This window comes from Macrotis lagotis, chromosome 8, assembly GCF_037893015.1.
Source record: "Macrotis lagotis isolate mMagLag1 chromosome 8, bilby.v1.9.chrom.fasta, whole genome shotgun sequence".
NCBI lineage: Eukaryota > Metazoa > Chordata > Mammalia > Peramelemorphia > Peramelidae > Macrotis > Macrotis lagotis.
In genome coordinates, this window is record NC_133665.1 from 106,365,864 (window position 1) to 106,378,939 (window position 13,076).

Here is a 13,076-nt window from a genome sequence, read left to right on the forward strand (position 1 = left end):
GGAGCACATGTCGTTCGGGGGAGCGGCTCCAGAACTTTAGCTCCCAGACCTTCTCCGGGCCGGGGGGGGGGCACCCCTCCCCCACCCGTGGGGAGCCCGCGTGTTCAGCCTGTCAGGATGCTCAGTTCGGCTCTCCCAGCTAATCTTCCCTGACCCCCCTCCCAGAGGCACTCAGTTCTTCCCATTCTTAGGGCCCCGCAAAGCCACAGAAGCCCCCCCCCTTCCCCGACATAATACACAAATATCCCCACTCCGGTTGATGTGCCACCAAGCCTCCACCTCACCGAATTTAACCCCTCCGCCCCATCCAGCCCAGGGCCAACCCGCGGGTGCCCCTAACCCCACCCCTGGTCTCAGAGACCCACCTGCAGCGCCTGTCCCGTCACGAGGAGGAAGGTAGCGGCTCGAGGCTCCAGGGGCTTCGGAAGGTCCAGGGACGCCGCAGTTGGCGGCAGGACAGAGTCAGTTCTGGGCGGGGGAGATGCGGCGCCGAGTCCAGCCGCTCCCCAGCTCCGCGCGCCTCCAGCATCGCCCGCCGCTCCCCAGCGCAAGATTCGCACCGGGGGCCGGAGGCGGGTCGGATGGGTGGAGCTTTAGCCTATTTGGGTCTGCCCCCGTGGGGGCGGAGCCATGAGCCTGGGCGAGGGGTGGTGGTGGGGAGTTGGAGAGGAATCAAAATACACTGGTGACTCACCCTGTTTGCCTAGCCCACTCCCCAACCCTAATTCTCAGGGGAGATTCTGCCCAGTGTCCGAGTTCTGGACCTTCGATTCACCGCAGTCCTCCAGCCCCCTCCTTCACTCGGGAATCAGGGAAGAATTCTAAAGCCTGCCATGGAGAAGGGAGTAGGCAGAACTAAATCTTCACGTACCCATTTTACAGAAGAGGAAACTAAGAAAGGAAACGTTCTGCCCAGGGTAGCTCAGCAAGCCGAGATGCTTTCTTTAGGGACCCAAATTGCTTTAGTCCTTTCCTAATTTTCAGTCCCTAAGCAGAGATCGGGCTCACTGTCAGAAGATGTCTTGCCCTGCAGATGCCAAGAATGAGGAGGGACTTGGGAATTTGGAAGGAGAAGGAGAGAAAGCCCTGGGGCAGAGATTGGACTGGGTGTGCAAAGAAAAAGGCAGAAAACATGCATACAATTCATGTTAATGTGTCTGTGCTGACGCACATCAGCTTATGTTGGGGATACAAATGTGTTTGTGTCTCTATGAATGTGCACTGAATTGGTAGGCGTTTGTATGGATGTCTGAACATGTGAATATCGTGTGTTTCTATATATCGCGTCTACATAGATGTGTTCATAAACTGCATCAATATGTAAGTCTGACATTTAGGGGTTATATTGGAGAACCGGTTATATTAATTGTCCTTCCCCACCTCCCTTCCGTTTTCACTGGATAGTATTATGAGACAGTAGCTGGGAAGGACTAAGATGAGAGTAAACTAGGTAAAAAAGGAGGAATAGGAGGAGGAGGAGGAAGAAGAAGAAGAAGAAGAAGAAGAAGAAGAAGAAGAAGAAGAAGAAGAAGAAGAAGAAAAGGAAGGAAGGAAGGAAGGAAGGAAGGAAGGAAGGAAGGAAGGGAGGGAGGGAGGGAGGGAGGGAGGGAGGAAGGAAGGAAGGAAGGAAGGAAGGAAGGAAGGAAGGAAGGAAGGAAGGAAGGAAGGAAGGAAGGAAGGAAGGAAGAAGAAGCAGCTCTGAGAATCGCCTCACCGGACTTTAACGATCCGACTGAACAGCATTCTGAAGGGCTACTGAACTGAATTGTATCCTGGCAATCTCCAACCTTCTGCCCTCGGTTCAGCACTCGGACAGCTCCTTTACTCACTCTGGATGCTACTTTTCACTACTTCATGTTCTTAGGTTTCTCTCGCCTTTGGCTTAAGCTCCTTGGCATAGTATTAATTTTCCAAGATTAAAATAAATACTTTAAAATAGAGTAAAGTTATATATACAGTGTATCCCAAAAGTCTTAGTCCAGTTTTAAGCTTTAACTGTTTTTTGTCTTGCTTTGTTTTAAATAGATTTAAGTTCTTAATAGGTTAAAACTGCATTAAGACTTTTGGGACAATTTGCATTTCTAGTGATTAATCAATCAACAAGACATTACTGAATTATCTATTTCGATTCAGGTTACCAACTATGGAGAATTCAAATAAATAGAAGGAGGTCTGTGTCTTTCAGAGTAGCCACACTGAACAAAATTAAGGGTAATGTCAAACTGTGTATTCTCAGTACCTCATATGTCTCATAGAAAGTGTAAAATTTTATAAAAGCAATCACTGTGAACTGAAGTGGTCTGGGAAGCCTTTGTAGAGGAGTTTGTGATTTGAGCCAGGCCCTGAAACACAGAATTTGGAAGGAAGGGGATAGGGCATTCTAGGGAAGATTAAAAACCCAGAAGTGGAAATGGAAAAGACCAGTTCCCTGGTATGAAGAGACTCTGAAGCCTGCTGTTTAAAGGCCCTTATGTAAGTTATCTAATCCACCTCTTTATCTCCAGGCAGATCTGAGAATAACAGATATAACATCACATTGGAGAGAGAGAGAGAAGGTGTTGCTATAATCTCTGTATACTTTCCTGACTCCTTCACCCTAGCTTGTGTCTAAGGAGATCACCACTGTGATCACATGGTCCAAAATTAGAGATTGTGGACTTCTCTTAGAATGGTCCTGTCCTGGGCACCACTCTTGCTTTGAGGAGCCTAAGTGCCATATTAATAAAGATTCAGATACATGCATTGGACAAATACAACAAGATCTCAATTTTTCATTAGAAGAGAGGATTCAGAATGATGATGATGCATCACATTAGATAATCCTTCAAAATAGTTCTTTTGGCTTCAGAATGCCCAATTTGAAAGGAAGCAGATATATCTCCCCTATCCTATCTAACTAATATTGGAAAAGGTATCTCTTTTCTGGTTCACAGAGATCCATGGTAATGGAAGGTACCCCAGTGGGAGCTTCCTTAAAATTCTCATCACTTTACCTGAATCTTTCTTTTGTACTTATTCTACATTATATAAAAGTTATTTGCATGTGTGTCTTTCCCCCTCTGAATTTGCAAATACCCAGAGTGGAGAGGCTGTGTTATTCAGAGAATCTGCATGCAGATAATTGAGAACTAATTTCATGTTTATTAAATGACACTAAAGAAGTTCTTTTGGTTTCTAGTTTATTGTCCTTGGCAGCCACAGATGACCCACTAGTAGTAGCACACATTCATATAGTTTTATATATATATATATATATATATATATATATATATATATATATATATCTTTCTTTTTTCTGTCAAGGATACCACTGTTGTACACAGAAAGCAAGTTGGAGACTAAATGAAATTTAGAAGTGGAATTTTTATTTACTTCGGAGGTTATTAGGGGCTAAGCCCAAATCTAACAACCCCAAGAATAGAATGAGCAAGGTTTTTTATAGTGTTTTGAGGGGCAGGGGTATCATGAGGAAACAGGGTACAGAAGCAGAAATAGCAGTTAGATATATTTCCTTGTCAGACTGTTGCACACATGTGACATAATATAGATAGGAGGCCAATAAAAGACAGAAGGGGGTCAGGGTCTAACATGTTTTCTGGGGTATGGGACAGTCACATACCAGAGAAATTTAGGTCGGGGGGAGTTTACTATCTCACAGCTCCAGCTTCACCTGGAGAGGGGGGTGGATACAGTTTTAGGAGGGAGCAGGATTATTGCAGAAACAGCAAAAGGATTAGGTTAGCAAGAACATTTAGTGAGTCTCAGATAAAATTTATGGCATATCTTGAGATTCTCAGGGTCAACTATTTGAGCCCTGTCAGTATGTTTACAGACTTAAGTACATTAGCCAAATTGTATTTCTGGGGAGTTTCCTGGGACCCAGAAAAGTATCAAGGACACCCTTTACACAGTATTAATATTGTACTTCACCACCATCATTTCAATCACCCAGCTTCACAGAATGGGGGTCATCTGTATTTTCACTCACTCACCCCTTAGTTCCAACTAGCTGCCATGTTTTGTTTATTCCCTCTCCACTATATCTCCTTATTTGTTCACTTCTACCCAATTCACACAGCTGTTATCCAAATTCAGTTCTTCATCTCTCCTCTCTTAACTGCTCTCCCAGCGTGAAGTTTCTCCTATCTTGAAACTACCTTTTGTACAATTACCAAATTGACACTCAGTCAGATCTGATCACATCAGGACTCTAAGAAATTTCAGTAATTCCTCATTGCCAAAAACCCTTTTTCTGATTTCACATTAATTTTCCCCACTACCTTTATGTTACAAACAAATTGTTACTCTATCTCATGAATGACATTTCATCACTCACCTTTGTGCTGGTTGTCCTCCATCATACAATGCTCTCACCACTTACCTCTGACTCTGGAATTCCTTGATCTCTTAAAGGTTCAAATCAAGTCCAGTCTTTGGTGAGGTCTTTCTGAATCCCTCAGTTGTAAGTTTCCTTTCCCCAATACTTCATATTTTGCATTCACTTATAAATTTATATGCTGTCTCTCTCCTTGAGTTGAATACAAGTTCCTTATAGTCAGGGTTTTGTCTTTGTTTCTTTGTCTTCTTCCACTGTTTCTGGCAAATAAATTTTTATTGAATTGAATGATTAATTCTTAGAATTCTATGTCAAGTAATTTTTTATATTTTTTTAAACAAATGAGTAAAATGAGGTTCTAAAACAGTTAGTAAGGGTCTAAGCAGAAATTTGAATGCAGGTCTACTGGCTCCAAGTCCAGTTTTCTGGCTACTATGTTATGCTTTTTTATACTAATAACATGATGTGACCAGGATTGGCTGTCTTCATATTGAATACACATAGGCTGTATTCTTTGGTAAATATCATTGGTTTCTTATGCTTAGTTTGACACATTCTCTCCCATCCTCCCTGTTCTTGTCCATAGGAAAGATAGAAAAATAAAAAGGCAGGATTTGGGGGATCAGACTTAACTGAAGCTACTGTAGAAGCTATCTTTATTTAGTTCCCAAGGGACCAAAATGGGGGGGGAAGGCTTGAGGATGTGCTCTCAGGAAGGGATGGATGTAAATATATGGAGATAACCTGCACATAGTTGGAACTCAGTGAATATTAACTGACCATGATGATATATCTATGTGCAACCATGCCTGTGATGGCAAGTGTATACACGTGTCAAATTTCCTGGTCATCCAGTTGAACATGTACTTTTGTATGTGGATGACTGCACACACAAATCCCCAGGACTGTCCTATCTCTGTTTCTAAGGCACAGGCATGCAGATCATAAATGAGGAATAATCTCCAGGGACTTTAGATTCATTTCCATTTTGTGCAGGAGAGGGGAAAGGACAATGCATGACTAACATACCAAAGCACCTAATGTCCTAGGAGCAGCAACCTTATCAGGAATTTGGAGTTTCCCTCCTGTATCCTGGTAGGGGACAGGAGTCAGCAAGAACCCAGTGAATATAAACATTTTAGATCCTTCTGAAGGTTGGGAGAGGGGAGCAGATACCCATAGAGGGTCTGACCATCCCAGGTTTAAAGGAACTAAGTTTCTTTCATATTTGGAAGTCCCTTTCTGAATTGGATACAAAGAAAAAAGGACTTAGAGAAGGAAAATTGCAAGTCAGTGTTGCCATAACTACCACCAAGCAGCCCTGAACTGAAGGGATATGAAAACAAGGGCCTCTCCAGAATTTAACCACTGAGAAAGCAGGAGATTCTAGTTAAAGTGGTGCAGGAAGAAGGCTGAAGTTTCACTTCAGTTCCATTCCCAGCTTTTATAGTCTGGGCACCATTATGCCAGAGCTGGATTCTTACCTATCAAATAAGAGGATATGAGAACTCTACTCCCTCCCTCTAGTCTGGACATGGATGGGTTAAAGTCCTGGGTTTGAATTTTGGCTCTGCTACTTATTGTTTGTGTGATCTTGGACAAATTTCCTCAGTCTAAAGGTAGGGATTAAATTAAATCATCTCACTGATTCCTTCCAATTCTATATTCTAAATAATGCTTTGATCCTGACTTTACTAAGGCATCAATCCTGATTCCCAGTAGTCCTCTATAGGTGTTTGACAAGATTCTTTAACCCAGAAGAAAATTGTTTTCTACCAATCTCCAAGGCAGCTAGCCCCTAAACTGGATATCCAGGACTTTAGACCCTGGCTGCCTCCCTCCTAGAGCCTTAAGGTTTCCCAGTTCACCTTCCCCATTTGATCATTCCTAATTTCATTCAACAAATATTTATTGGCTGTTACCAATCAGGTAATTATTGTTATTCTCTCTGTCCCTATTTCCTGATTTGCAGTTAAAATAGATCTTATTTTCCAAATTAAAATTGAGGAATTTATTCTCAGAGTTCCAAGATGGGCCTCTCTGACAGCCTGTTCTTGGTCTGGGTTCACACATTCCCCTTCCCCCACTTCTTTTTTCCTCCTTTTAATCATACAGTGAACTTGTATTCTGTCGGCTTCTAGCCCCAGTACAATTTTTTTTTAGGTTTTTTAGGTTTTTGCAAGGCAATGGGGTTAAGTGGTTTACCAAAGGCCACACAGCTAGGCCATTATTAAATGTCTGAGGTCAGATTTGAATTCAGGTCCTCCTGACTCCAGGGCCAGTGCTCTATCCACTACACCACCTAGCCACTCCATCAATAAAACTTCAAAAAATTTAAAAATTTAAATATTTTATTTGTTTTTCCAACTACATGCATTGGTAGGGGTTTTTTTGCATTGGTAATTTTTACCAGTCATTTCCTTCTATCAAGGCTTTGAGTTTTACATTTTTCTCCCTTCCTCCCTCCCCTCCATCTTTCCCCCCCAAAAAAAAACTTTTCAGGAAAAGGTCCTGCTATTTAATGATATATATATATATATATATGTATATATATATATATATATATATATATATATAATCTATATAATGATATATATATTATATTAAAGAAACAATAAACAATAGGCATTCATTAAATAAGCACTTACTATGAACTAGATATCATGTTAAATCCTGGAAATAGGAAGAAAAAGCAAAAACTGTTCCTGGCCTCCAGGACAATTCAGCAATTTCACTATCATATGGACAATTACCACATGTAAATAAATAACCAATTTATTTTATACAATTACCAACATATAAATACATGCAAGATAAAAAGTAGCTTGAAAGGGGAAGGCATCCACCCTGCAGAAGGTAATGTTTTCAGTTAAGTCTTGAAGGAAACCCTGGATTCTAAGAGGGGAAAGATGAGAAAAAGGAGACAGAATTCCAGACATGGGGGACAACCAAGATCAAAAGTACAGAGATGGGAGTATTGGAAATGTTAAATCAGCCAGTATGGCTAAATTGGAGAATGCATGGAGGGCAATCACAATAATGGAAATGTACCTCTAGATTTCATAGAACCAAAGAAAATTTTACATAGGGAACTGAACCCTAAAGAGAGACTAGAACCCAAGCCTCTTGACACCAACAACACAGCACAAAGCAAAATGTGCAGGTGGTGAGGAGCACTTTTAAATGTGACTTTTAATAAAAACATATATTTTTAATGCCTGAAAATTCTTCTCTCTAGGGCAGATATTTAGTTTGTGTTAGGTATAGTTGTGTGATTATTAAATTATGCAGTCTTAAAAGCTTCTGATGGTGGCAGGTTGGGGGAAGGGCAATAATGCACAGGGGGTACCATTTTCCATTCTTGCCCAGATTCACAGATGCATTTGTCCCAGCTCTGTCTGATTCTCTAGAGGCCAGGGTCATTTGCATAATCAGCTCAAGCTCTGCTTGTCTCCTAGTAGAGACTTCATGTCTTACAAGCAATGAGAGGAGGGTAGGTGTCCTTTCCCTAGGATCCTCCGAAACTGAGGGCAGATAGGGTGTTGTCTGGTAGGGGGAAGGAGCATTTGATTCTGACTGTGAGAAGTATCTGCCTAATTCTAGGAAAGAGTACTAAGCAACTTCCTATGTCTGAAATTAAAGTTGTGGCAAATGACCCACTCACAAAAGAAATTTTGAAATCTTCCACTACCTGGCCTGGGGTTTTTGGAGCATGAGATAGAAACACCTCTGCTCCTGCTCCTGCTCCTGCCCAATCTTTGATGTTTACCAAATACCCCTTCACAGGATCATAGATTATGCTATTTACTCCCCCCTTCATAGGATCATAGATTCAGACCTGGAAGAAATCTTAGAAGTCATCGAATCCAGCATTACAGATGAGAGAAAGGAGGTACAGAGGTAAATGACTAGCCCAGGGTCTGCTAGATAGTGTGTGAGGCTGGATTTAAACCTAGGTCTTCCTGATTCCAAGTCCAGATCCCATGCTCTGGTATTTTATCCTTAATTCCCCCCATTTGTTCCTACTTTGATATTTGTCCCAATTTCTTGCTATTTTATGTCCCTTTTTATTTTCCCTGTCTCCTGGTATTTATCCAATTTTGTTATCCCATTTTCTCTTATCTATCCTCTTGTCTGAGCATTTACTCCATTCTCAACTTTTTTGCTCCCACTCTTAATATTTTGGTTTGGGGCATTTTTTATCCAACTTTTTGACATTCACTGCCTTTCTTTTCTCATATTTGAACCCATTCTATTATATTTGACATGATTACCTTGCATTTAACATCTCCCCCCACTTGTGCTATTTGTCTATATTTTCTGGTTCTTTCTTTCAGTATTTATTTACTTCCATCTTTGATTTTTTTATTTTTCTCTCCCACACTAGGGAAATGTTCCCAAGATGTGCGGCCACACTCATCCCTTGTGTCTCATATGTCTCCCTCTTATCCCTGTTGGGCATTCCTTAACAAGGAAGGATCCTTTTTGATTTATAGCCTACTGACCAATGGAGTCTTTCATGGTGCTGAATGGACCTATGACAGAAGTTCTGCAGGAATAAAAGGGCTACTTGGCTGTCTGGGTGGATTCTGAGTTGGGGCCCTTGGGTATGATGAAAGTGTATCCATGTTCTCTGGATCTGGAGGGGCTGAGGTACTACCTCCACTCTCCCCCTCCCACCCCACCCCCAACCACAATCCTGCATGCCATCAAGAAAGGAAGGATCCTCTCCCTCTGTGTCCCCCCCACCCCAGCTATGAGTCATTTGGCATGCTGTGTGGGTTATTACTTTGTGTTTGAAATCTCCATGGCAACCAGCTGGCAATCAAGGGTAATTGTGCTGGTCGCCTGGGCAACCGGGGCAAATCCCAGAGAAGCAGCAGCTCCTTGGGTCCTGAAGGTCCTGGATAGTTGTCCTTCAGAGGGGAAGAACACAGATTTACATTTCTTGGGAATACCACCAGCTTTGTGATCCCAAATTGGGATCTAAAGAGAAAGCAGCCTGCCTGGGAGTGTGGGGTGAAAGGGTCATACTTTTCCAAAAAGACCGAGGACACTAGGTTTGATGGTGGGTTCTTGTCTTCTCCTCTCATATCTGGTGGGGATTGAAGGCTCCTTGACTCTAACTGGAAAGGACAGAGTAGAGTGGGGAAGACTGATTATGTCACCAAGCTAGATAGGAGAACGGACAAGATCTTCTTTTCAGGCTGTTTGGAGCCCTTGGTAGCAAGGACATGGCATCATGTTTCTTGAAGGTCCACCTCCCACCCAAGCTCAACTGAAATCCTATGACCCCAACAGACACCAGAGACCCAGAGCCCTTTCTGTCTACCAGAGTAACTTTATATTCCCATGATCATTACAGGTGGTACTTATAGATGGCCCATGGACCTTCTTCCTGATATTCCTGGCGACTCATCCACAGAGTCTGGAAGGAATCAAGGGAGGCCATGATGGAGCCACCTAGCCAGGGAGCCATGGCACGGTGAGGAAGGGAGAAGACTGTGGCTGTGGGTCCCAGATCCTGCTGGACCCTCTCAGAGAAACCATTCAGCAGAGTGGTACCACCTTCCAGAACCACATTAGCCAATAGTTTTTCCTGCAAATGTGGTTCCAGCTGGCTAATGCTAATCTGGGCCAGCTGGGGTAGGCTGGGTTGATCCAGACCCAGGATGTCAGGCTTAAACAAGACTTCAGGGCAGCGGAACCGTTCAGCCCCAAGGGAGAGAACATGCTTATCTGGGAGCACAAAGTCAAGCCGATACTTGCCCTCTATTTGGGAGAGTTCAGAGACCATGTCAAGAGTCACATAACAGCAGGTCTCCTTCATTTGGGTCAGCACATCAGCCTTGGGTGGTGGTTGCCCACCTGCCATAAGAAGCTGGGAGAGATATTCAGACAGATCTTTCCCAGCCACATCCAGACGGTAGATGTTCAATGGCGCCAGTTCACCTGTGATGATGGGAGCCACATAGGAAGTACCATGCCCACTACCCATGACCAGTCCTGTGGTGCGACCATAGGCATAGAGTGAGAGTAATGCCTGATGGACAGTTTGCATGGCAGGTACCCCAAAGCATTCAAACAGGAGCTCGACCACCTTCTCACGATTGGTACAGGGAGAGACTGGTGAATCGGCCACTAGCACAGCCAATTCCTCAGGGGCCACACACAATTTGCTGTAGAAGATGTGGTTCCAGAGGACTTCTAGAGCATCCCAGTCAGAAACCACACCACGGATCAGGGTAGAGCAAGCTGCTTCCATGTCCTCTGTGATATAGTAGGGGGTTTTATCTCCTTTGGGGTTTCGGTGTATCCCCACCCGAGTAGGTACCACAGCACGGGTACGATCCTCTCCTGCCAGTCCACACTTGCTATAACCTGTTCCTGTGTCTATCACCACAGCAGCCAGACTTTTGTAGAGTTCTGTTGTGTGACAGGAAGTCATTTGGACAGGGGAGCACTCTTGGAAATCAGTATTTGAGACCAGTTCAGAACCAGGTTCTTGAAATAGCCCAAAGTGGTTGATCATTGTACTGTTTTCTCTTGATTCAGTAAAGCAATATTCAGTATAATTGGACCCCTTGTCTACCAGAGCCATGGGCAATGTCTCATAAGTGATACCAGGGTAGTAGTAGGTGTCAATGGATGGGATCTTATCAAAGGATTTTCTGTAGATGACACTGCTGGATATATCTGATGGAGTCTTCATCTTAGTATTTTGGCTTGCCTCATCTTGACCCATCCTATCCTTCCCAGTAGAGTGATAAATTTCTGATGAGAGGGGCTTCCTCAGTGCATCTACATCGTTGGGCAGAGGCACAGATGTATCTTTGTTTTGCATCAAAGGTTGGGTGGAGCCCATTCTTCTGGTCACTGTAGTTGTTGCTAATTCCTTGTGGAAGAGGGAAGTACATTGGAGGGATTCAGCATTGTTTTTTCTGGGGATTTCAGTTATTTTAGAAACATACCCTATCACACTGTCCTTACAGGAGCAGATAGTAAGCCCTTCCCCTCTGGTGGAGCTGTAGGTGGCTGATTCCTCCAGTTGGTTTTTGTATGTGGTATCCATAGTCATTGACCTCTTGGAGGTATCTGATGAGGAAGTTTGAGGGGCCCAGAAGGAGGAAGTAGGATTACCCTTGTCTGTTGTTGCCTGGGGCCAGCAGGTTTCCCTCCGGTAGGTTAGAATATTTTGCCCAACAAAGTAGGGTGGCTCCAGGGGTATGTGACTGCTAAGCAGTTCAATTTTTGTGGGCACAGGGATGACAGACCTGCCCCTCTTTTCCAGGTTTTCATTGCTGTACCTTGTCACTGACTTTGTGGTTTCCCTTTCTGTGACCTTAGATATTTGGGAGGGAACAAGGAGGGTGGTCCAGGGCTGTACTTTGCTAGGGAACCCAATCTGCTGGGAATCAATAGTCAGGATGGTTGGAGATTGGGGGCAAACCACATCATCCATGACATAGATGGGCCGTGTCCCTAGAGTAAGGTTATTGAAGGCCTCCTTGCAGTGAGCCTCCCCATGAAATTTAGTTCCCTCACACACAACTCCAAATTTGGCCCGGCGAGTGCATATGTCTACTACCATCCTTTCCTTGCTTGACTGGCAGGAGCCCAGAGTACAGGGGACCTGAAATGGAGAGGACTGCCTAGAGCAGAACTCTTGACCATTCATTTTACATGTGGCCATGGGGTAATTGAAGACTTTTTTGTCTTTGATGTAGATGGCCTGGTGCTCAGGGTTGAAGCCCTATATGAATTCTTCATTAGTAGATACCATGCAAAGATCTGTCTTTGTTGTCCAGCCCAGCCTTAGTGGGTATGATGGCAAAAATAACTTTGGGGTTCAGATTTGGGGTGTAAGTGGAGCTTGGATTTTTGAGTTGATTTCTTGATGGTTTTGGTTCCACAGGAGAGAAAGTGTAGTTGGGACCAGAATATATGGTAATCACTCTCTCCCCAATTTGGGGTGAAGGATATTTAAAGATGGATATCTGACTTTGGACACTGTCATTGGGCAATGTCATGGACACCACTGGAGGCAATGTCATAGACACTACCATGGATACCAAAGACATTGGTGTGGGTACCATGGGCACCATCATGAACAATATAGACATTGTCATGTTCATCATCAAAATGATATGTTTCTCCATGTGTCAACCTGGTATGTCTCTGCCTTTTTTCCCCAGTTACATTTAATTTTATTTTTCCCTGATCTGTTATTTTGATGCTCCTTAACCAGTGGAAGAAAATTTGGGCTAGGATTAGCAATACTTATCCTCAGGCTCTTAGTCTGACTTTGAATAGGTACCCCAAGAATGTGTGTGGCAGCACTGATCTATCATCTCCAACAATAGTGAACTGTCTTTCATGACCAGAGTTGATTGCACTCTAGCCAGTAAAGACTCTGGCTAGGTCTTAGATTTCTTCACTCTTCTTAGGAAGACTCTTAGGAGCAATTGTGCATATGTATTGTTGTTGGTTTTGATTATAATAGGTTGCACTCTTGGATAGAATGGGCATAGTAGCGGTAGCAGTTTTAAAAGACTGGATGTGGCTAGGGAGAAACTCTTTGTAGAGGTCTCTTGAATGGGTGTCCAGAAGCAAAACTGGTCCAAACATCCCTGCCAATATCAACACACCCTCATGTTCATGGGTCCATCCTTCCCATTGACCCCAGACTGGTAACTAGGGTATGAAGGTATTTTTTGGTGCTCTCTTCCCATTGAGTTTA

General features: G+C 43.4%; 1 protein-coding gene across 1 annotated transcript; it reads right to left on the reverse strand.

Moving 5' to 3' along the window:
* Positions 1-9,667: 9,667 nt before the first annotated feature.
* LOC141494923 (uncharacterized) lies at positions 9,668-12,324 on the reverse strand. Its single transcript, XM_074196046.1, has one exon. It carries the CDS (start codon positions 12,027-12,029, stop codon positions 9,696-9,698), a length of 2,334 nt encoding a protein of 777 aa, XP_074052147.1. The 5' UTR covers positions 12,030-12,324; the 3' UTR covers positions 9,668-9,695.
* Between the last annotated feature and the right edge of the window lie 752 nt (positions 12,325-13,076).

Excerpts from the sequence above, each read along its gene's own strand:
- LOC141494923 (XM_074196046.1), bottom strand. The coding sequence starts at position 12,029 with ATGGCCACATGTAAAATGAATGGTCAAGAGTTCTGCTCTAGGCAGTCC.